This window comes from Nansenia antarctica (genome assembly GCF_963989245.1).
Source record: "Nansenia antarctica genome assembly, chromosome: 8".
Classification (NCBI taxonomy): Eukaryota; Metazoa; Chordata; class Actinopteri; order Argentiniformes; family Microstomatidae; genus Nansenia; species Nansenia antarctica.
The window spans coordinates 13,451,368-13,475,909 of NC_137678.1; the positions used below are offsets into that span (position 1 = coordinate 13,451,368).

The 24,542-nt window shown below is 48.4% G+C and overlaps 1 protein-coding gene across 1 annotated transcript in view; it reads right to left on the minus strand.

The window, feature by feature from the left end:
* Positions 1 to 20,510, minus strand: part of braf (B-Raf proto-oncogene, serine/threonine kinase) — a gene marked incomplete at its 5' end in the record, with an annotated part of 33,485 nt that extends 12,975 nt beyond the window's left edge. The window contains 14 exons of the mRNA XM_080538594.1: positions 1 to 35; positions 284 to 368; positions 977 to 1,094; positions 2,757 to 2,893; positions 4,282 to 4,395; positions 8,055 to 8,094; positions 8,981 to 9,140; positions 9,777 to 9,896; positions 12,018 to 12,166; positions 14,378 to 14,480; positions 14,768 to 14,871; positions 16,903 to 17,199; positions 17,586 to 17,687; positions 20,307 to 20,510. The exon at positions 1 to 35 is cut by the window's left edge and continues 142 nt beyond it. Of these exons, the coding sequence (XP_080394720.1) occupies positions 1 to 35; positions 284 to 368; positions 977 to 1,094; positions 2,757 to 2,893; positions 4,282 to 4,395; positions 8,055 to 8,094; positions 8,981 to 9,140; positions 9,777 to 9,896; positions 12,018 to 12,166; positions 14,378 to 14,480; positions 14,768 to 14,871; positions 16,903 to 17,199; positions 17,586 to 17,687; positions 20,307 to 20,510 (1,768 nt within the window). The remainder of the gene's footprint in view (positions 36 to 283; positions 369 to 976; positions 1,095 to 2,756; positions 2,894 to 4,281; positions 4,396 to 8,054; positions 8,095 to 8,980; positions 9,141 to 9,776; positions 9,897 to 12,017; positions 12,167 to 14,377; positions 14,481 to 14,767; positions 14,872 to 16,902; positions 17,200 to 17,585; positions 17,688 to 20,306) is intronic.
* Between the last annotated feature and the right edge of the window lie 4,032 nt (positions 20,511 to 24,542).

A 24,542-nucleotide genomic window follows, 5' to 3' on the forward strand; every position in this document is an offset into this window, starting at 1 on the left:
CCATGAACAGCAGGATGTTCACGTGACGCGTTTTCCTGTTTGGAAAAACCGGGAGTGAGGGAGGGAGAAGAGTTTGGTGTCATTTGTGGGCTGACTAAACCAGGACATTTTTAAATGTCATACTCTGTCAAATGTTGTTAAAGTCTGTTAAATGTCATACTCTGCGGCTAACTGTAGTCTTTTAGAAGTCTATAGGCTAACTGTAGTCTTTTAGAAGTCTACAGGCTAACTGTAGGCCTTCAGCAGTCACTAGGCTAACTGTAGGTTTCTAGAAGAGTCTTACCTGAGGACTCCCACTTCATTCTTGAAGGCCTGAAGTTGCTGTGGGGTGGGAGCTGTGACGTTCAACATCTTGACCGCCACGTCACCTGTGTTGGGGGAGTAACAAACCGATATTTACAGAGAAGAGAGACGAGAACCCAACCGTACGTTTGTTCAATGTCTTGTACAGAGGGTTCCCACACCTTCTGAAACATCAAATTCAAGCACCTTTCAAGGACTTTCAAGACTCAATTCCCTCAAATTCAAGGACCCAACATGGCATAGTTTGAGACAGATCTAGATGAGAATTTATAATAGGAACAATCCGCTCACAGACAACAATTAAAAAGAGAGGCTTGAATGTGTGAACACTAGATGGTCTCTTGCCTTCTCTACCACAGCACAGCAAAACAATATATTGGGAAATATGTGTAAAGCAATAGGAGAGGAGAGAGAGAGAAGCATTTTTAGAGAGAGAGAGAGAGAGAGAGAGAGAGAGAGAGAGAGAGAGAGAGAGAGAGAGAGAGAGAGAGAGAGAGAGAGAGAGAGAGAGAGAGAGAGAGAGACGGGAATTCAAGCACTTTCAATGACCCATGTCTATTTCCCAAATCTTTTAAGACCTTGATGTTTTTTTCTCAAATTCACAAACTTTCAAGGATTTCAAGGACCCGTGGGAACCCTGTGTACGTCTTGACAGACAGCTGCCTGGGCCTACCGTGCCACTTCCCCTTGAAGACGGTTCCAAAGGACCCGGAGCCTATCCTCTGGCCCAGGGTGATCTGGCCCTCTGGGATCTCCCAGTCATCGCTGGAGTCCCGCCTCCCAAGGGTTTTCTACCGGGACACACAAACACACACACACCAATCAGTCAATACACCTCATCAGTGAAGTGACCGAGACAGTACATGTTTTCTCCCTATGTAGGCCAATGATTCATACTTCACTGTGCACCATATTTTCCTAAAATGACATGCGGTCAGATTGAATATGCGCACACACACACAGGGCCGTTTGGGAGATATGCGAGGCCCTGTGCGAAGTCAGATTTGTGAGGCCTTTTATAATGATGTAGGCTACTGTTATAACCGCGCGACACGCACGCACCGATATATTGCAAGAAATGCGCTCACATGCTGTGCTGATAGACAATAGAATATCTACTTATTTAGATAGTTTACAACCATGTTTGTTTCATTTCAAACCTTTTATACTCGTAAAGGATTAGGATTTAGGATAAAGCAGTCATCATACCCAACATTAAATACGCACAAGCCATTATTGACATGAATAGAGATGTTACTCACCACCATGTAGGCCTATCCTTTATGTTGAAAAGCTTACAGCAAAAGCAAAAAGACATGTCCCGTTTTTGAGAGTACACAAGCCACTTTCTTTCTATTTTTTCCCCATTTGGTAGTTTTCGGAGAAATAAAGTTTCACTAAAGTTTCTGTTCTCATTATTTTTAGGATAACTAAATCCAGGTTTCATCTTTGGGGGACCTCTTCTAATGATCACTTCTGTAACTGTAGAGTCCATATGTACCGGCCAATTTACCAGGATCATCATACATGACATATCTGACACCGTAGGCTCGTCTTGCGTTCCATCACTCTCAGCCCTGCTGCTGCTGCTCTGAGTAGCTCCATCTTCCGCCTCCGTATCCTCTACTTCTCCACTCCTGACCATCATCACCTGGGGCTGGGCAGCCCCACTGCTGCCGGTGTAGCTGTTGTCCTCCTCCACCTCCGAGACATCATCTTTGCCTCTCAGGGGGGGCTGTGCCGTGCTACTACTAGCATTGCTAGTGCTAGCAGTAATGTTAGCTTCTTCGGTGCTAACGGGAGCCTCACTTGTTTTTAGAAATGTTTCGAACGAACCTCTAAGCGAGGCCTCTAAGCGAGGCCCTGAAGCCTTTTATTTTTATTTATTTTTTCAGCACCCGATTAACATGTTCTTCCTCGGTCTCGTTCCCTCTGCATTTTGTCCGTTGCACTAAGCAGTCACTATGCACAACAAGTGTCAACGCGCGCCCAAAATTCACGTTTGACGTAAGGTGTCATAGGGGGAAATTACTTTTTTCTGTTGCTAAGAATCTCCCTGTCCTACAGGTATGCTAGATTTTAGATATATGATTGACTATGATTATCACATGTGTGAACATTTAGAAATGTATTAAAGGCAAAAATAATAATATGGTCCCTTGCCTGGCGCTTGAGGGCCTCGCCAGCCAGGGTACCAAAAAAAAAAAAAAAAAAAAAAGTTTTTACCCTGCCTCACGCGAGGCCCTCCAAAGCGCGAGGCCCTGTGCCACCGCCCCAGCTAGCCCCCCCTTAAAGCGGCCCTGCACACACAGACACACACTCACACACACAGACAGACACAGACACAGTGTGCCAAATACACTGGAAGAGTAGCAAGGCGCTAGCTAGCATGGCGTAGGTCGTGGGTTCGATTCCCACTGGGACCATATATACTGAAACACGTATGCACTCACCATCTTATTGCGGTCCTCGGACGAGGACGACGACTTGCGCTCCCTCTGCGGGCACGGCGACTTCTGGGGCACCTTGACGTTGCTCATCGACCCTGGCAGGGAGGCCGGGGGGGTGGCCGAGAGACCAGCCGTGGACCCTAGAGGAGGAGGAGGGGAGGGGGGGAGGGAGGGGTTAAAGGGGAGGCGGGACGGGGGGGGGAGAGAAACAAAAAAAAGAACGATGAGGATGATAGAAAACAAAGGGGGAGAAAAGGCGGTAGGGGAGGAGAAGAGAAAGCGAGGGAGCGGGAGAAAAGAAAGGAGGGAGAGAGGGTTTTGGGGGGGGGGGGGGGGGTTGTGAGGTAAATTGTGTGTTGTGCTCACGTGGCGTTGGTGAGGTGATGTCACACGACACATGCAGAGTGAGGAGGGGGGTGCAGCAGAGACAGGTGATGCGGTGCTTGGAATCTTGGGTAAGGTAGTACTATAATGACAGTTCTCAGTTCGCTACGGGTGGCATATAAGACAGGGTCTGGTGAAAAAGTCCCCAAGTTGAGCACGGCCATTTTTCAGTTTCTGACAGATTCTGAAAGGTTTTATGCTTATTTGAATGCTGGTACACCTCAAACCAAATACCAGAGAAACTCGCTCAAAACAACGTGTTTGCTACCATCGCGTTGGTAGCTAGCTTGTAGCTAAGAACATCTGCATGTTTAGCACATCACAACACGCTGATAGAACATCGACATGCTGAAAACACATTAACTACACATAATTAGATGATCACACAACCCTTGCTTTTGAACACGTCGTAAAAAAGGTAAAACGTTTGTTTTACAAGCCGTCTATCACTAACCCAGTAGCCTGAAGCAGGACGGGACGCTATACAGTGAATCCAATTCACAAATTCTAAGTATTTAGTGATCCTTAAACTGTTCAACACCTAAACTTTCTTCATATGAAAAAAAGAAAAAGGAAAACACATTACAATTGTCATGGTAACGGAGCTATTTCTTCATTTGTGCGACTTGAGAATTGGCGACATGCGGACCTTTTCACCAGACCGTGTCGCATGGCCACATTGAAGAGCGCACAAATCAAATAGCAATTCATTGCTTAGTGTTGTTGTTTTTTTTACCATTAGTGTAAGACTTGGTCTTTAGAACACTTTTGAATACTAGTCCAAGAGCCATCCACACTTGAAACTATCATTTTAATCTGAAACCGGTATGTATTTTCCATTGGGAAAAAATCTTATTCGGTGATATCGATCAGACGGACCGCAAGTGAAACTGTCCCATGGGCCGCCTGGGGAAGCAGAGTGAAGGGGACTGAGAGAGAGTGTGTGGGAGTGTGGGAGTGAGAGAGTGAGAGAGAAAAAAAACATAAGGAGAGAGGCGAGAGAGTGAGAGTGACACACACAGTGGATGTGAAACGAGAGGGAGGGGGTGAGGACGGACACACGCGCACACACGCGCACACACGCGCACACACACACACACACACACACACACACACACACACACACACACAGAGACCTAGCTACCTCTGAACACAGGCTCAAAATCAAACACTATGTCATTGGGGTAGGAGTATAGGAGGGGGCTGGTGGTCCGCGTTCTGTGTTTCCTCAAGCAGCGGGCGGGGTGGACCGGGGGGGCTGCAGGGGGGAGAGAGACAGACACAGGATCACTGGCCCTGAAGCCGCGCGACTCACCCCCTCCTCCCCCGCTCTGTAGGCAGTCTAGTCTACATTACATTTAAACCCATTTTTGGGGGGGAGGGGCGGGGTAGTGATGGCCTAGTCTAGTGGATAGTGAGTTGGACTGGTGAAGGTCATGAGTTCAAATCCCCACCTGGGAACACCACCACTAGTGTGCCCTTGAGTAAGGCACTTAGTTAACCTAAATTACTCCAGGGAGACTGTCCCTGTAATCTCTAGCTGGAACTCGCTTTGGATGAAAGTGTCTGAAAGTAGTCTAGGCCAGTCCAGTCCAGCCTAGTCCAGTCCAGTCCAGTCCAGTCTAGTCTAGTCCAGTCCAGCCCAGTCCAGTCTAGTCCAGCCTAGTCTAGTCCAGTCTAGTCCAGCCTAGTCTAGTCCAGTCTAGTCCAGTCCAGTCTAGTCCAGTCCAGCCCAGTCCAGTCCAGTCCAGTCCAGTCCAGCCCAGTCCAGCCCAGTCCAGTCTAGTCCAGCCTAGTCTAGTCCAGTCTAGTCCAGCCTAGTCTAGTCCAGTCTAGTCCAGTCCAGTCTAGTCCAGTCTAGTCCAGTCCAGTCTAGTCCAGTCCAGTCCAGTCCAGCCCAGTCCAGCCCAGTCCAGCCCAGTCCAGTCCAGCCCAGTCCAGTCCAGTCCAGCCCAGTCTAGTCCAGTCCAGTCCAGCCCAGTCCAGTCCAGCCCAGTGTAGTCCAGCCTAGTCCAGCCTAGTCTAGTCCAGTCCAGCCCAGTCTAGTCCAGTCTAGTCCAGTCTAGTCCAGCCTAGTCCAGCCTAGTCTAGTCTAGCCTAGTCTAGTCCAGTCCAGTCTAGTCCAGTCCAGTCCAGCCCAGTCCAGTCCAGTCTAGTCCAGTCTAGTCCAGTCCAGTCCAGTCTAGTCCAGTCTAGTCCAGCCTAGTCTAGTCTAGTCCAGTCTAGTCCAGTCTAGTCTAGTCCAGTCTAGTCCAGCCTAGTCCAGTCTAGTCCAGCCTAGTCTAGTCTAGTCCAGTCTAGTCCAGTCCAGTCTAGTCCAGTCTAGTCCAGCCTAGTCTAGTCTAGTCCAGTCTAGTCTAGTCTAGTCCAGTCTAGTCCAGTCCAGCCCAGTCCAGTCCAGTCTAGTCTAGTCCAGTCTAGTCCAGTCTAGTCCAGTCTAGTCCAGTCTAGTCCAGTCTAGTCCAGCCTAGTCTAGTCCAGCCTAGTCTAGTCCAGTCTAGTCCAGTCTAGTCTAGTCCAGTCTAGTCCAGCCTAGTCTAGTCCAGTCTAGTCCAGTCTAGTCCAGTCTAGTCCAGCCTAGTCTAGTCCAGTCCAGCCTAGTCCAGTCCAGCCTAGTCTAGTCCAGCCTAGTCTAGTCCAGTCTAGTCCAGTCTAGTCCAGTCTAGTCCAGTCTAGTCCAGTCCAGTCCAGTCTAGTCCAGTCTAGTCCAGTCTAGTCCAGCCTAGTCTAGTCCAGCCTAGTCTAGTCCAGTCTAGTCCAGTCTAGTCCAGTCCAGTCCAGTCTAGTCTAGTCCAGTCTAGTCCAGCCTAGTCTAGTCCAGTCTAGTCCAGTCTAGTCCAGTCTAGTCCAGCCTAGTCTAGTCCAGTCCAGCCTAGTCCAGCCTAGTCTAGTCCAGCCTAGTCTAGTCCAGTCTAGTCCAGTCTAGTCCAGTCTAGTCTAGTCCAGTCTAGTCCAGTCTAGTCCAGTCTAGTCCAGTCTAGTCCAGCCTAGTCTAGTCCAGTCCAGTCCAGCCCAGTCTAGTCCAGCCTAGTCTAGTCCAGCCTAGTCTAGTCCAGCCTAGTCTAGTCCAGTCCAGTCCAGCCTAGTCCAGTCCAGTCCAGTCTAGTCTAGTCCAGTCCAGTCCAGTCCAGCCCAGTCCAGCCCAGTCTAGTCCAGTCTAGTCCAGTCTAGTCTAGTCCAGTCTAGTCCAGTCCAGCCCAGTCCAGTCTAGTCTAGTCCAGTCTAGTCCAGTCCAGTCCAGTCTAGTCCAGTCTAGTCCAGTCTAGTCCAGCCTAGTCTAGTCTAGTCCAGTCTAGTCCAGTCTAGTCTAGTCCAGCCTAGTCTAGTCCAGTCCAGCCCAGTCCAGTCTAGTCCAGTCTAGTCCAGTCCAGTCTAGTCCAGTCTAGTCCAGCCTAGTCTAGTCCAGCCTAGTCTAGTCCAGTCTAGTCCAGTCTAGTCCAGTCCAGTCTAGTCCAGTCCAGTCTAGTCTAGTCCAGTCTAGTCCAGTCTAGTCCAGTCCAGTCCAGTCTAGTCCAGTCTAGTCCAGTCTAGTCCAGTCTAGTCTAGTCCAGCCTAGTCTAGTCCAGTCCAGTCTAGTCTAGTCCAGTCTAGTCCAGCCTAGTCTAGTCCAGTCTAGTCCAGTCTAGTCCAGCCTAGTCTAGTCCAGTCTAGTCCAGTCCAGTCTAGTCCAGTCTAGTCCAGTCTAGTCCAGTCTAGTCCAGTCTAGTCCAGTCCAGTCTAGTCTAGTCCAGTCTAGTCTAGTCCAGTCTAGTCCAGTCTAGTCCAGTCTAGTCCAGTCTAGTCCAGTCTAGTCCAGCCTAGTCTAGTCCAGTCTAGTCCAGTCTAGTCCAGTCCAGTCTAGTCCAGCCTAGTCCAGCCTAGTTCAGTCTAGTCCAGTCTAGTCTAGTCCAGCCTAGTCCAGTCCAGCCTAGTCCAGTCCAGTCCAGTCCAGTCTAGTCTAGTCTAGTCCAGTCCAGCCCAGTCCAGCCCAGTCTAGTCCAGTCTAGTCCAGTCTAGTCCAGCCTAGTCTAGTCCAGTCTAGTCCAGTCCAGCCCAGTCTAGTCCAGTCTAGTCTAGTCCAGTCCAGTCCAGTCTAGTCCAGTCTAGTCCAGTCTAGTCCAGTCTAGTCCAGCCTAGTCTAGTCCAGCCTAGTCCAGTCTAGTCCAGTCTAGTCTAGTCCAGTCTATTCCAGCCTAGTCTAGTCCAGTCTAGTCCAGTCCAGCCCAGTCCAGTCCAGTCCAGTCCAGTCTAGTCCAGTCTAGTCCAGCCTAGTCTAGTCTAGTCCAGTCTAGTCCAGTCTAGTCCAGTCCAGTCTAGTCCAGTCTAGTCCAGTCTAGTCCAGCCTAGCCTAGTCCAGCCTAGTCCAGTCTAGTCCAGTCTAGTCTAGTCTAGTCTAGTCCAGTCCAGTCCAGTCCAGTCCAGTCTAGTCCAGTCTAGTCCAGTCCAGTCTAGTCCAGCCTAGTCCAGTCCAGTCTAGTCTAGTCCAGCCTAGTCCAGTCTAGTCTAGTCTAGTCTAGTCTAGTCTAACCCCAGAGAGACACCGGTGGATGGGCAGTGAATGGAACCCGAGAATGGAACTAAAGGGGAAGTCGGTAGGCACTTAAAGGGGGGGTGGGGGGGGGCGGTGTCCTTATTAAAAGACACTGAGCCCACCCGGGTGTGGTGTGGCAACAACACTGAGAAGTGTCCTGTATTATTATTTGGATGGAGTACTGTACCAATACAATCAGGGTTGTTCGAAACGGGTAGTCTGACAGAACTAAAAGACAGAACAGAACCAGAACTTCTAAGGACACCAGAACTTCTAAGGACACAAGAGAGAGCACACAGACGCAGGACCGGGACAGGGACGGGGACGGGGAGTCGGGGGAGGGAGGGAGAGGAGAGAGAGCTGCTGATCGACAGAGGAAGCAGGCTGCGACGCGACGTCATCCTTACCTCCGTCAGACCTCTGTAAACCCTGGTCCCTGATCAGGTCCTGGAACGGAGGAGGGGAGAAAGAAAGAGAAGGAAAAAAATAAAATAATGAACAGAACAGCAACAACAAACGCTACGAACTGGACTATTGTAACGGTCTCCCAAAACAAGTTTTAACCAAAACAAGCAGACAAGCTCATATAACTCCTATTTTAGAGACTCTACACTGGCTTCCTGTTAAGTTCAGAATAGATTTCAAGATCCTTCTGCTTGTTTATAACATTATACATTTCAAGCCTGCAAACTGTGACACTTTAAATAACGTGAAACAATACTATTGTGCAATATGACAACCCTAGTCGTCTATCTGTACAGTATAGTACAGTGGATTGTGTACATAGCCTTTATTTATGTAAACCAGCTCCTTCCCTTCTTTGTGATTTTTTTTTTTAAAGTGTTTTTTTTTTTTTTCCTTTCCTAACACCAGGGGAGCCACCCCTCCTAAATTTCGTTGTTTGGTACCTGTACAGTAGCAATGACAATAAAGTCCATTCATTATAAAGCTTAGGAAGACCTTTTGCTAGCATATCAGCCCAATAGAGCTCTCAGGGCTTCTGATGCTGGTTTTCTCTGTGTACCACATGTACAAAAGAAGAGATTTGGTGAGGCTGCATTCTCATTTTATGCACCCAAATTGTGGAATGCACAGCCAGTTTACATTAGGGATGCAAATATGTTCAAGTCAAGACTAAAAACCCATCTTTTTAATATTGCCGTTAAATAACTAAATTATGATTATATAATGATTGGAGCACTTTGAGCTGCAACGTTTGCAAGTCCGGACTTGTTGACTAGGACGGATGGGGGGCGCTTGTTGTCTCCAACGGGGGGGGGCTCGACAGGTTGGGGCTCGACAGGGTGTGTATGTGTGTGTGTGTGTGACTCACGTCGATGTTGACGGGCTCGATGGTGTTGATGTGAACGTTGGGGGCGGAGGAGGAGCGATCCCTCTGGCCAAACTGGTTCCGGTGGTCCTCCTCGCTGGGCCGGAACCCCTGTGGGATGGGGATGGACTTGGAGGGGGACACGCTGGCGTGGCACAGGGACCTGGGGGGGAAGGGTTAGGGGAGCGCACAGAGGAGGGTGCATCGCAATCAGCGAACGGATGTGACTTCCTCTCCTCCTCATCTCTTTCTCTTGACCGAACTGGAATACTCTTAACATATACACTACCCTTCCCTCCTTCCTTCCTCCATCCATCCCTTACTTCCCTACTCCTTCCTTCCTCCCTCCCTTCCCTACATCCCTCCCTTCCCTCCCTCCCTCCTCCCTTCCTCCCTTCCCTCCCTCCCTCCTCCCTTCCTTCCCTACTCCTTCCCTCCTTCCTTCCTTCCCTACTCCTTCCCTTCTTCCTTCCCTACTACTTCCCTCCTTCCTTCCCTACTCCTTCCCTCCTTCCTTCCTCCCTCCCTTCCCTACATCCCTTCCTTCCTTCCCTCCCTCCCTCCCTCCTCCCTTCCTCCCTTCCCTCCCTCCCTCCTCCCTTCCTTCCCTACTCCTTCCCTCCTTCCTTCATTCCATCCATCCCTTTCTTCCCTACTCCTTCCTTCCCCCCCCCCCCTCGCTTAAATCGCTAATAACTTTAAAGTCTTCGATCGTCGGTTGGTGAAAAGCAGCACAGCAGTGGAATTCCTGGTGTTGACCTTCTGAATGGTGTTCGGGGGGGGGGGGGGGGGGACTCACCCACTGGAGTCGGAGGGGGGCATCGAGGGGCAGAGCTCGGCCACAGGGGTGGTCCCAGCCGAGGACATCTCCTCCTGGGTGATGGGGTGGTGCTCAAAGAACTTAGACACCAGCAACAAGCTGAGAGAGAGAGAGGGGGGGGGGGGGGAGAGAGGGAGGGAGGGAGGGAGGGAGGGAGGGAGAGAGAGAGAGGGAGGGAGAGAGGGAGGGAGAGACAGGGAGAGACAGAGAGAGAGAGATGGGGAGAGAGAGGGAGAGAGACAGGGGGAGAGAGAGAGAGAGAGGGGGGGGGGTCAGACTGAGACTGTGCTTCACCCATCTGGTGAGTTACTACGCTACTGGTGAATAACCAACCCCCCCTAAGACTGGCGGCCATCTTAGGTGAGTCTGGTTGAGTTGTAAGGCTGGCGGCCGTCTTAGGTGAGTCTGGTTGAGTGGTAAGGCTGGCGGCCATCTTAGGTGAGTCTAGTTGTGTTGTAAGGCTGGCGGCCATCTTAGGTGAGTCTGGTTGTGTCGTTAGGCTGGCGGCCATCTTGGGTGAATCTGCAGGGCTGCCAAGTTTCACCAAAAGTTTGGAGTGAGATTTCTTTGGCGGTGGAGCGACCCAAAACTGTTTCAGTATGACTTTTATTAAACTGCGGTTCCTCCCGCGCACGCCCACATACAACATCCGGGTCTTACATGCAACATTATCAGGTCAACTCTCAGGTCGTCAACATGAACAGTCGCATTTCTCAACGCTCCTGCTGCTGCCTCAACAACAATGCAACGGCGAGGATTATTCCACACTTTCTTCTATTCCTTCTGTGGATTACGGATTTATACATTAAATCACCACAGAACTTACATCTTATGGAGAAGGAGACAAACTTTATTGGAAAAGATGAAACCCATAGCGACTTTTATCTCCACGCCGCTAAGAAGTATTTAAACTTCGGAGCGGCAACTATTCACACGACGCTGACTGCTAACCTGACGCGGAAGAACAAGCCCCCGACAGGTAGAATGGACCGAAGGACCATGATCTTTCTCTATCTACTTCTCTCGGGAGACATTCAACTGAATCCCGGTCCAGTTACAACCAGGCAAGCTACACGTTTGGCCAGAGAACAGCTGTGCTTTTCCCAGGCAACTGTTGCTAGCGACGCCATTGTCGTCACACCGGCACCGGCAGCGGACTTCCTGGATACAAACGAGGCTAACAAAACAGAGGGGAGCTATGCTAACAACATTAGCCCCCCACCTAGCTTCCACCAGCTATCCAGTGAACACAGAGGAGTCACCACCACCACCGCTGCCTCAGACGAGACCGAGGACCCCCAGCCCCCTCACACAACCCCCATTGATGTCCCATCTCCAACCACCGAGACCTGGGGAGACTACGGCTACTTCCCGGCCTTCAATGCAGTTTTCATGGCTCGTTTCACCGAGTCCTGGAGGCAGCTCACGGCCGGTAGAAACACCATCAACGACGTCCTCCTCCCCCACCCGGCGACGACCCCCCTCCCCCCTCCCTCCGGCGACGACCCCCCCTCCCCCCTCCCTCCCCCACCCAGCGACGACCCCCCCTCCCCCACCACCCGGAGACTCTCTACCGAAACCGTGGAACAATGGGCAACCCCCCCCATCTCTGCACATACTAGTTGTTTTGTCCCACCCCCCTACCTGGTCTACACTCTGAGCAAACGCAATGTTATTATGTCGCCCCCCCCCCCCTCCCCCCCGCCTAAATCTACTGGTGTTTTTGTACCCCCCCCCCCCACCATGACCACACACTGTACATACTTGTTGTTTTGTCCCCCCGCCCGAACTACCCATTGTACATATTATATGTCTGTCCCCCTGCCCGAACTACCCACTGTACATACTTTGTGTTTTGTCCCCCGCCCCCACCTGTGGTGTATGTCCCCACCTGTCCTACCCGCTGTACATACCTTATGTTTTGTTGTATTGTTCTTCCCATGTTGGATGTATGTTTATCTTGTAGATAGTACTAGTTATTTGTCTGTATTATCTTGTAGATAGTACTAGTTTTTTGTCTGTCTTACATGTAACGATGGATTGAGTATCAAGGACCCCAATTGAAATAAGCCAGTGGCTTTCTTGGGTTTTTATCCTGTTAGTTGACCTTGTATGTTATATGTACTTTCATGTACCTACTTCTGCAAATCTTCTAATAAAGTTTTCAATCAATCAATCAATCAATCCCCCCCACGACCCCCCTGCCCCCCCCTTACTCACTCCAGCTGGTCGTAGTTGACACACATCAGGGGCACCTCTGTGCTGCAGCGCTGGTGGAACTTGTATCCGCAGGTCTGGCAGCGGAAGCCCTGGAACAGAAGCTTCCGGCAGAAGTCGCAGAAAGCCAGCGTGAAGAAGGTCTTCCTCACCTGTGGACCCGCCGGACACACAGACAGACACACACACACACACAGACACAGAGACACACACCTTAATCAGGACATGAGACAGTGTCTTTTGTGTTTCTAACATAGCAATACTAGTGGACATATCAGCTGAGAGTATGACGCTGTATGTCGTAGGGCTGCTGCACGATATATATCGCTTCACCATCGCCATGGCGATGTGCGCATGTGCGATAGTCACATCGCAGGACTGGAGACGTCAAGAAAGGCTAATTAATTTAATTCAAACACAACTTTTTTGCTGCTTGCTGGGAGCGGTAACAAGTGCAACAACTAAGCGGCTGAACTTTAGTTACGTTTGGGGCATCATATGCCATCAAAGGGTGGAAATACGACATGGAAATGTGTGGACTATCATGTACAAACCAGCCTTAAAACATGTCACGTTAGATAGATAACATCAGTAGACACGGAGCGCAGCTTTGGTTCAATAAGTGCTATAGCGTCATATGCCATCAAAGGTGGGAAATGCAACATGGGAAATATGTCAAATTGCGTGACAATCATGCACAAATCAGGCCAGATGTATTTTGATGGCGTTCCGAAATGCGATGTGACAGGAAACGCTGGAGAAACAGCTGTTGTCCACGGCATTAGTCAGCTACATGACGGAGCCCGTTGTGGAGAGCAGTGAGCGGGAGACTGGATGTGAGCGAGTGAGCGACAGCGGACTCGGTGCGTGACAGCAGCCAGCGACGCACGCTGAGTCTGTGTCGCTCACTGCTCTCCACACCCATCAATAGTATTACATAATAACAACTGCTCGGATTAGATTGCGGGTTGTTTTGGTTCAATAAGCGCCACAGCTGTATCGTCATATGCCATCAAAGGGGGGAAATGCGACATGGAAATATGACATGCACAAATCAGCCTTAAAACATGGAACGTTAGATAGAAATGCAGCAGCATCAACCACACCAGACAACTCTGAATTTACATTAAATATGTCTACCGTCATCCCGCTGTCAAACGCCACAGGTAAGATTTTTTTCCTAAATAAACTGTTCTGGAGCGGTAATGTGAATCGCATTCATTCCTATGGTTGGGTCGGCATAGTACACACAGCAAACATGGGCATGATAGCGTTTGTTTTTTTGTTATGCTTGTTATAAAAGAAAAGTTCTATAATACATTGAAATGACATTAAACTAAAGATAACCATTGTATTATTATCATTTCTCTAATCTTTATTAAGAAGAAAAAGTCATTACATTTGTGGTTGTCTTCCACATTTGGCTAGGGGGATATCAGATTCCTGTAGATGATTCACAAGGCATTCTAGAACGTAGGAACGTTCTAGAACGTCTGGTCGTGAAAAATCTCCAAACGGAGCCGTAAAAAGCACTACCCCCTACATGAAAACACGAATCGGGACACCCCTACGCTACACGTGAATGCGCAAAACGGACGTCTCCTGTAATCTCCTTCTAGAAACCACCCTTCTCCTTCATTCACAGATGAGCCCTGTGTTTTAGGGTAAGCAACATGCATTATTAATACCATGGCATGTTCGATCATTGACTTCATCCTCGACTGATAGAAAGAGTATTATATGAATACAATCGTGTCATTGTGAGTCAACCGGTGTATTAAACTACCTAATTTCCCAATAGCCAATTTGCTATTCAAGTCATCCTATGAAAATTCCTTTAAACTTCATTTATAGGAACACTATACTAATACTGGGTAGGGCCTCCCTTTGCTCTCAAAACAGCCTCAATTCTGCATTGATTCCACAAGAATCGTTGGATGTTGGAAACATTCCTTTGAGATTCTGCTCCATGATGACATGATTGCATCACGCAATTCCTGCAGATTAGAAGCCATTAGAAGATTTTACATCGTAGAGGTACATTGTGGCCATGAAGGGATACACACACGGTCAGCAACAATACTCAAATAGGCTGTGGGATTCAAGCAATAATTGATTGGTATTAACAGGCTCAAAGTGTGCCAAGAAAACATTCCTCACACCATTACACCACCTGAATGAATAAGAAGGTGAACTGGTGTTCCTAATAAAGTGTTCGGTGAGTGTATATCGCAGAAGAAAAAAAATATTGCAATGTCAGTTCTTTCCGATACCGTGCAGCCCTAAAATGTTGTCTTGGATATCCGCACGCACGCACATGTGTGTGTGTGTGTGTGTGTATATGTGTGGTCCTATGTACTCACAAAGTTGTGTGTCGTCAGCGGCACGTTCTCCAGCACCTCCACGTGTAGCTCCTCCCCCGTGAGCCAGGAGATGTCTGTGTCCCAGCCAATGGGCTTCTTCTCTCTGGAACAGGAAGAGGAGGTTGTTTTTTTGTGTGGGGGGGGGGGGGGGGTACAGGGTACACTTAGAGTGTGTGCGTGTGTGTGTGTGTGTGTCTATGTGTGTGTGTATGTGTGTGTCTGTGCGTGTATGTGTGTGTGTATGAGTATATATGTGTGTGTGTGTGTGTGTGTGTGTCTATGTGTGTGCGTTTGTGTGTGTGTGTGTGTGTGTGTGTGTGTGTGTGTGTCTGTGCGTGTATATGTGTGTGTGTGTGTTTGTTTGTTTGTGTGTGTGTGTGTGTGTCTTACCCGTCCTGTATTCTGTAGACAGCGCAGCACTCAGGGATGAGTCCCCGCATCATCAGAGCCTTCTTCAGCGAGTCCCTAACTGTCATCCCACAGCGCGCAGGGACCTGCCACACACACACACACACACACACACACACACACACACACACACACAGTCACACATCAGCCTGGCACAGCAGAGTAGACACAACACAAGAACCTGGTCTAGAGAACAGAACCACTGTGATCATCTGTGGCTCAGTTCGGTAGAGCATCGTAGCTAACAACTCTTAGGTTGTGGATTCGATTCCCCCCCGGATGCACTCACTGCAATGTAAGTCACTTTGGATAAAAGCGTCAACTAAACACATGGCACATATAACCACCCCATCCAGACATCACCAAGGGGGAAAACAGTCTGTTTAGCATATAATAAATTAAAAACATCAGCAGTGGAGAAGATTGTGGCGCAGGAGGTAGAGCCTAATGATCCGTCTAATGATCGATTCGCAGATCGGTGGTTCGAGCTGCGACCGACCACTATTTTTGGATGCTTTTGTATTCCAGCCTACGTACTGAGATGTGCCACCTTGGGCGGCTGGACATCAATCGATGAAGCCAGACTGAAGAAAGCTTTCATCAACAAGTGTCGGACAAGAGCAGGCCTTAAAGATCTGTGACTTACAAGCAGGTATGCCATGCCAATAGTACCGGTACCCCCTCCAGTGTTTCCCCTAGGTTTGCGGCCCTCTCTCTCTCTATTTTTGGATGCTTTTGTATTCCAGCCTACGTACTGAGATGTGCCACCTTGGACGGCTGGACATCAATCGATGAAGCCAGACTGAAGAAAGCTTTCATCAACAAGTGTCGGACAAGAGCAGGCCTTAAAGATCTGTGACTTACAAGCAGGTATGCCATGCCAATAGTACCGGTACCCCCTCCAGTGTTTCCCCTAGGTTTGCCGCCCGCCCCAAGGCAATGGTAGGGGAAACTCTCTCTCTCTCTCTCTCTCTCTCTCTCTCTCTCTCTCTCTCTCTCTCTCTCTCTCTCTCTCTCTCTCTCTCTCTCTCTCTCTCTCTCTCTCTCTCTCTCTCTCTCTCTCTCTCTCTCTCTCTCTCTCTCTCTCTCTCTCTCTCTCTCTCTCTCTCTCTCTCTCTCTCTCTCTCTCTCTCTCTACACTGTGCGGCTAATCAAAGTAAAGGGGGTCACCTACATTCTCTCCTTTCCCCTGGCCCTCACGCCGCTCTCCAATCTGGCGGAGGGGAACCCTTTGAAAGCGCCCACACCCGTCTCAAGCTGTTGCCTTGACGCCATGAAACGCACGTCGACAGATTTGCGGTCGTCGCTCTCGCTGAGAACGCGGCGTCGGCCGCGCCTCATGTCACACTCTCGTTCAAAGACACAACCTCGTTTCACTGGTCACAGTTCAAAAGAAGACGTGACCTTTTCTCTTTCTTTTCTTCTTTTTTGTATAAAACAACAGATGAACAGTGCACGGCACGCGATACAGGGAATATGGATGGAATAGGATACAGTGTTCGTTACTGCCCGACTGCAACATGAGAGGAACATTCTGTCTTTTGCTAACAGAAATGTCTCCTAAAAGCAAACTCAGTACCTCTCTATCCATACCGTTGAGGAGATTTCTCAAAAACCTTACGAACTGCCCAGCCGAGACGGCAGTGGACTTGTTTTAAGCGACGGCAAACGACATTTACATTTCTCTAAAAGCTCACTTGATCTCAACTCAAATGCTTCACCCCCCCCCCCCCCCCCCCGAGACTTCCACAACCCCTACCACCGAAGACTTTCACAACCGCCCCCCCCCCCCCCCCCCCCGACGCACGTTAGACCAATAAAAACACAATATCAGCCCCCAGCACCATCCCTCCCTGCCCTCCACCTCCTCCACCACCACCACCACCACCACCTCCACCACCACCACCACCAACCGCCACCACCACCTCCTCCACCACCACCTCCACCACCTCCTCCACCACCACCTTCTCCACCACCACCACCACCACCACCAAACCTACCACGGTCCTCTGTTTGTTGGGCAGGAAGACCCTTACACACCACCACCACCACCACCACCATCACCTCCACCTCCACCTCCACCTCCATCACCACCACCACCACCACCACAAACCTACCACGGTCCTCTGTTTGTTGGGCAGGAAGACCCTGACGATGGGCTTCTGGGGGGAGCGGGGGTTGGTGCGGAGGGCGTCGAGGGGGGTCTGCAGCACTGCCAGGGTGTTGGGGGCCGGGGGGGGGTAGGAGGCCTGGCCCTGGGCCCCCCCGCCACCACCCGCCTTGGCCATGTCCAGCAGGGCGGGCGCGGGAGAGGAGGAGGAGCAGGAGAAGTCGGTGCCGTTGCCCATGGCCTCCAGGAGTTGCTGCTCTCTCTGCTGCAGGGCGTCCAGCTTACTGGTGTACTCCTCATAGGCCTGGAGGAGGAGGGAGGAGGGAGGATGGAGGAGGGAGGAGGAGGAGGGGTTAGATTACAGTACTCCTCATAGGCCTGGAGGAGGAATTACATTTATTTTTTATTTTTATGTAGATGTCTGATAACAGCTCAGGCTCGTTGGGAGACGATATTAACACTTAATCAGCCATGAGGGGTCATTTGACCACCCAGTATCCTTACATTTTCAAAGTTAGTATAAAGCTATTTTGCAGTTTTTCTGTGTAGGAAGCAGGCTAATTTACAAGCGGCCAACTAGTGGTTGTTGTGTGTGAATAGCAGCTTAGCATTGTAAAGAGGCTCTTTTAGGTTTAAAAAAAGGCACGGCTGTTCCTAGTGTTAAAGACATGACAATGCAGTCCAACTCACCTCCAGATATATGGACGGGGGGTTGTGTTCGCCCCCAAACTTGTCCAGAAGGGCCTCTAAGTGCTCTTGTGTCAACTTTATCATCTGCTTGATATTCCAAATCTGAAATAAAATAAAATAAAGGCACTTCATTTTTAACACTTTATAGATCTTGAACGTTTCATACACACACCCGTCAAGTGACACAGACTTTTAAAGAGTCATCAATATTGCATATCATAAAATGACACAATAGAAAAGCCTATTCCTTATTAGGCTAATAACTGTTTATTTCACTGTCGTAACAAAAATAGCAAAGAAATTACAATTTTATTCTTTATTCGGTCTTAACTGAAAGCAGATAACTGAAAAAGTATAAATTTGTTCACTACAATTATCTTTGAAATCAATCAAATGAAAACATCAAATCAGTAACACAGACCCCCCGACCCCCCCGTCATAGTGAGGAAGCATGGGCCTTTCTGCTATGTCGATGTCCGAGACAGTGTGTTCACACTCCTTGGCAAGGTGTGTGAGCTCAGCCACAGTCTCAACCCCAGGTCACTAGATCTGAACCCTCCCCAATCCCAACCTCGGGAGGTCATTAGATCTATCCCCAGTCCCAACCCCAGAGGGTAGCTAGATCTGAACCCTCCCCAGTCCCAACCCCGGGGGGTCACTAGATCTATCCCCAGTCCCATCCGCAGGTCACTAGATCTGAACCCTCCCCAGTCTCAACCCCGGGGGGGTCATTAGATCTGAACTCTCCCCACCCCCAACCCGGGGGGTCATTAGATCTGGAAAGAGCCTGGCCGGGCCAGCCTTCCATACAGCTGTCTAACCACACAGAGTTGTCAGTGTGTACCAATCGTAGCCTATATGGCCAAAATTGCTTTGGTTTTAAGGGGGGGGGGGGGGGGGGGCAGTGGGGGGGGGGGGGTTCTGAAAAAACAAAGCCTATACCCCTACCTGACTAATCAGTAGGCTGGGTTAGCCTAGCCCTCAAATCTGAGCAGTTGTGATTGTAGAATTAGAATGGCATAATTTCTGTACATTGACTCACATGAAAACATACAGCAGTATTGATAGATTTGAACTAACAGCGGTAGTAGTGCCATGGTGTTCCCTCCATTCTCCATTGGCAGGGCAGGCCATGCTTGGTCCTATCCAGTTAATGTGCCTGTGATTGGCCTTTAACATGGCCCTACAACTGGCTGACCACCTGACTACCTCCATCATCGGGAAAGAACCCTAAAATTCACTCACTTGGTGAACATTTTGTGTTTGTATTTTAGCCCACAACTGGATATTTTTTTACCTTCTAAGCACAGTTGGAAGATATCCTGCAGATATCATGACACTTTGCCAATAACATTTGGACATAGAAATGTGTCAATTGGCCTAAATATGATAATAATATTGTTACTGCTGAGCAGACAAAGTTAGACCTATCGCTATAGGGAGGAACGCATGGAAGGAAAACTAAGCGAATGTAGCCTACCTTTATGCTGACTAAACCTGTTATCTGCTAATTCCAATTTAATCCACTAATTGATCCAATTAAAAGGATAGCAGTTGAATGACCAAAGGCAACTGTCAACAGCATAGTTATCTCCCCAAAATCAAAGCTACCTGGAAAATTATTCCCACTTTTGCTTTAGCTTTGGAGCAGATCTACAACTTTTTTAAGAACTTGGGGATGAATTAAAACACTAAAGGTAGTACAAGCTGGTACTTCGGCAAGATGATGAGATGTATTTCTCAGCAAAAGATGTAACACATTTGCCTTCATTTGGGTACATGGGTGTGAAGGATTTTCTGCAGCAATACATGTATATTAACTGCACAAGTTACATGTGTACAAACAATACAATATTTAGGTACTTAAATCTAGTTAGGGCCGTGAGCCGTGGTGATGGGGAAACTTGACAGCTAGGCCTTATTCAGTTATGCACGTCGGCAACATCATTCTGCATCAGTCTTTAAGAGCCATGGTGGCAAAACAAATTGGGAAATGGGAAATGTATTGCTAAAGTATCTTACTGTATTGATCAACCAAAACAAAGCGGGGGAATAAGCTAAGCGAGCTCTGCTACCTGCCTATGCCTTACATACACCTCGATGATGGGGTTCTGCAACGAATACAAATATACATCTATATATATATATATATATATATATATATATATATATATATATATATATATATATATAAATGCAGATCAGATCGGTCATTTAGAAATAGGTGTAACGAGGGTAGTACTATGTCGACCTAAAAACGATGCATGGACTCAATCCACAGACACGGAGCTTTGTGGAAGCGACCCCCGTCTGAGGCTGAGTCGGTGGGCTGCAAGCTGCGGTGAGCGGAAAAATAAAGCGAAAAGCGAATGAAATATCAGGCAGGCCCTGAAATCAACATTGAGTCAGCTGGACTGAAACGAATCCATAACTTGATCTATGTCGTCTGCACTAAATGCAATAATGCATCTATAGAAAAAAAAATTGTAAATGCGTATGTATGAATAGAGGGGAACGGCCGATATTTGAAGAAACCATTTATTTTACATGTTTGTGCATCGCCCCCCCCCCCCCTGCAATGCATCCCCACGACCCCCGTATCCCAGCCGGTGTTTCCTAAAGAGGTCCATCCAGCAACCCTCCGCTCGGTACCAGCCTCCCTCTCTCTCCCCCTGGCCCAGCCTCTCTACCCCCTCTGTCACCCCCCGCTACCTTACTTACCTCCTCGTCCTGCGGACATGCGGGGATCATCCCCACGGAGCAGGTGGTGGTGGTGGTGGTGGCGGCGGTGGTGGTGTCCAGCCCGGCGCCCAGCTCGTCCGGTCCCCGCTGCTCCCGGTGCGGGTCTCGGTCCTGCTCCCGGTCCTCCATGGCGTCTCCGTTGAAGACGGGCGGTGGAGACTCGGCGCTGCTCAACGCCGCCATTTTGAAACTGGCGAGAAAACCGAGTGGAAAAAAAATAATAGAAGAGAAGAGAGAAACGGGCTGGCTGAGACAGGAGAGGGAGACAGAGATGCGAGAAAAAGCAACGGCACAGTTTTTTTTTTTTTAGAGAGGGCAGAGATGGAGAGGGTAATATGGAGGACCAAGTCTGTCAAAATTAACAATAAATATATAGATACATAAATGAATGTATGAACAAATAAATGAATGAATACACACAGTATAACGAAATACATTTCTATATTTATTTATTCTTTTACGCATTCATTCTTTGTTTTCCACTTTCATTCTTTGTTTTCCACATTCTTTTCCACATTCATTCTCTCTTTTCCACATTATTTTCCACATTCATTCTCTCTTTTCCACATTCATTCTTTGTTTTCCACATTCATTCTTTCATTCTTTCTTTTCCACATTCATTCTTTCTTTTCCACATTCATTCTTTCTTTTCCCTCCATAGGGTAAATGGGGATGTTAGTATACCAGTTAACTCAGCAACTCAGCAATTCGTTGTGGTTTTGTTTTTTGGGGTTTGTTTTGTTTGACAATTTCATTGTATTGTCATTTTTTGCATAATGTTGTTGCTTGCAACTTGGCCTTAAATATTTCACCCATTTCTGTTGAAAACAGCAAAAAAAAAAAAAAAAAAAAAACGGACTTGGGTAGGTAGTCAAAATAAATGAAATAATAATAAGACACTTTATTTTATAACAATGAACATATTAACATGGAACAATAGTGCAATACTGAAACACAACTGTGAACATTTCAAACCTGCAAACTGCGACACTTTAAATGAATGTGCAATAATACTATGTGCAATATGACAACCCTAGGGTATAAGGTTCAGAGATAGGAAATGTTAGGATATTTATAGCATAGCATAGAGTACAGCACAGTGTTTTATTTGTATAGTATAGTATAGTGGATAGTGTACATAGCCTTTATTTATGTAAACCAGCTCTTTTTCCCTTCTTGTTTTTAGTAAAAAAAAAAAAAAAAAAAAAATCCTAGCACCAGGGGAGCCCCCCCTCCCAAATTTCGTTGTTTGGTACCTGTACTATATCAATGACAATAAAGACCATTCATTCATTCATTCATTCATTCAGAATGTAAACATATTTGTTAACTGGCAAAGGAAGGCTAAACATCTCACAAACATTATAGGCCTACCCATCTACTCGACTTCCCCAGCACATGAGTGCACACCAGGGGACATGTCACTATGCTTACACGCCTGCCATCCCCTTGTGAATCTCACATCCACGATCACGGACACACACAAAAACCATCAATGGCGTTGTTATTGTATGTAGTGAATGGGTGGGCAGCTGGCTTCACAGTGTGGATGCCCTCTCTGTGGACAGGTGGCCCTCTCAGTGACTATGGATATGAGATGGGACGAGAGAAAGACACGACACAAGACTGTCTGTGAGGGCGGTCTGTTAGAACACATGGCCCTGCCTTGTTTTTGAATCATGCATCTCATCACTGATGGAAATTCAATCTTGAGTGTCACCCAACTCCAGCCACCCAGTGTTGAGGAGGGAGTCATCTTATATATTGATAACTTGTCCTAATGTGTGCCTGATCTCTGAGTGAGCAGACCTGTGTTAAAATGATATTTTTTTGTGCTCTTATCCACTGGCGGACTCAGGGGGGGGGGGTGCCCCCACGGTTGAAAAACGTCTGTCTTATTAGGTGCCCTTTTGAGTGTCAAAAATGCCCTTTTGAGTGGCGAAAATTAGAGGACGTGCCCTATTGGTGCCCCTCCAATGGTCTAAACTTGACCATGTGCCCCCACAGGATGTGCCCTATTGGCTGCCCTTCCAATGGTCTTGACCATGTGCACTGATGGGGTCCCATGTTGTGCAGTAGGTGCCCTTTTTTTCTTTTCGCCCTTGCCCTTCAAACAGCCTGAGTCCGCCACTGCTCTTATTGTACTGTAATGTTTGATCTGAACGCCACACTACCACAACCCCCGGGGGAAAAAACGATTCTATTCTGAAACTGTGAGTATTGACCAGTATTCTGCCTGTTACTGCCATTCTGTTACTAAATCCTTCCTCTTGGAATTCTTTACAGCAGAGTCTGAAACTGTCTCATCTGATCCCTCTTTCCAGTTTCAAGCTCTTGCTGAGAGACATACAGTGCGAGTCTATGATTTGTTCTTGCAATTTGAGTTGACCCTCCCTTTTGCCCATTGCTGACCCCTCCCTGTCCCTAGCTCTTTAGCTGTCTAGTTTTAGGTTTTGTAGTTTTAGTTTAGTTTTAGACTATCTTAGACTGTTTTAGACTAGTTTTAGTTTTAGACTATGTAGTTTTAGTTTAGTTTTAGACTATGTAGGCCAGGTTTTGTATTGTATTTGTTTGTGGTGGATGTTGTTGTTGTAGCCTATGCCTGTGAACAGGTCACACTTGAAAATGAGCCCTTGGGGCTCAATGTGTTTGTACCTGTATAAATAAAGGTTAAATAAAAAAAAATAAAAAAAATCACCAGCTGTGGTTGGGGGAGCAGTTCCACTACATCTACCTCAACCATCAGTTTAACTGCATTTTGCAGTAGCTTGGTGGTAGTTAAACTACATTTAAATCTGAGTCGTTTTCCTGTAGTTAACTACTTTTTTTGCCATGTAACAGTGTAGTATTTACATTTACATTTTTGGCATTTAGCAGACGCCTTATTCCAAAGCGACTTACAATCAATACATTTGAATACTAAGCATGTGAATCAGCAATCCATCATTCGTCGCAGGAAGAGTAATCTAGCTCGGGCCCGGGGCCACTGATAGGAGGAAAAACCTTCTCCCTATCGCCTTCTACTAAAACCTTTTTTTTTCTTTTTTTTTTTACTGGAGAAACTGAGAAACAGTACAAGGGGGGCAATAGAAGTTCTTAGGGACACAGTAGAGGGGAAAGCGGGTGTCTTTAGGAGACGTAGTGGTGAGGGTCGGAAGATTTCTCAGGAGGAGCAGTTAAGATGTAACCTGAAGAGATGGGTCTTCAGTCTACGACGGAAGATGGGTAGTGACTCTGCCGTTCTGACAGCCGTGGGGAGCTCATTCCACCAGCGGGGAGCCAGTGTTGTGAAGAGACGTGATCGGGCAGCCCGACTGCTGTGTAGAGGAGGTGGGGCCAGTCGGCCAGCCGAGGTGGAGGAGCGGAGTGAGCGGGCAGGGGTTTGGGGGGTTACCATTTCCTTCAGGTAGGCAGGGGCTGTCCCTTTATCTGCCTGGTATGCAAGCACCAGGGTCTTGAATCTGATGCGAGCTGCTATCGGGAGCCAGTGCAGGGTGCGAAGGAGAGGGGTGACCTGCGAGTATTTGGGGAGGTTGAATACCAGCCGGGCAGCAGCATTCTGGATGAGCTGCAAAGGTCTAATGGCTGAAGCGGGGAGCCCAGCCAGGAGTACATTGCAGTAATCCAGGCGGGAGATGACCAGTGCCTGGGTCAAGAGTTGCGCTGCCTCTCTGGTAAGGAATGGTCGTATCCTTCTGATGTTGTAGAGGAAGAATCTGCAGGAGCGAGCCGTTGCTGCAATGTTCTCCGCACAGGATAGCCGGTTATCCAGGATCACTCCAAGGTTCTTGGCTGTCAGGGAGGGGGTTACAGTAGAGTTCTCCACTGTGATGGAGAAGTCTTGGAGAGGACAGGCTTTCCCGGGGATGAAGAGGAGTTCGGTCTTGTTAAGATTGAGCTTGAGATGGTGGTCAGCCATCCAAGTTGAAATGTCAGCGAGGCATGCTGAGATACGGGTTGCCACGTGTACATCAGACGGGGGGAAGGACAGGAAGAGTTGAGTGTCGTCTGCGTAGCTGTGGTAGGAGAGCCCATGTGAAGAGATTACCGAGCCAAGAGACTTGGTGTAGAGGGAGAAAAGTAGGGGCCCTAGGACAGAACCCTGGGGTACTCCAGTGGAGAGGGTTCGTGGAGAAGGTAGCGATTCTCTCCAGGTCACCTGGTAGGAGCGGCCCGCCAGGTAGGAAGAAAACCAGGAGTGTGCGGTGCCAGAGA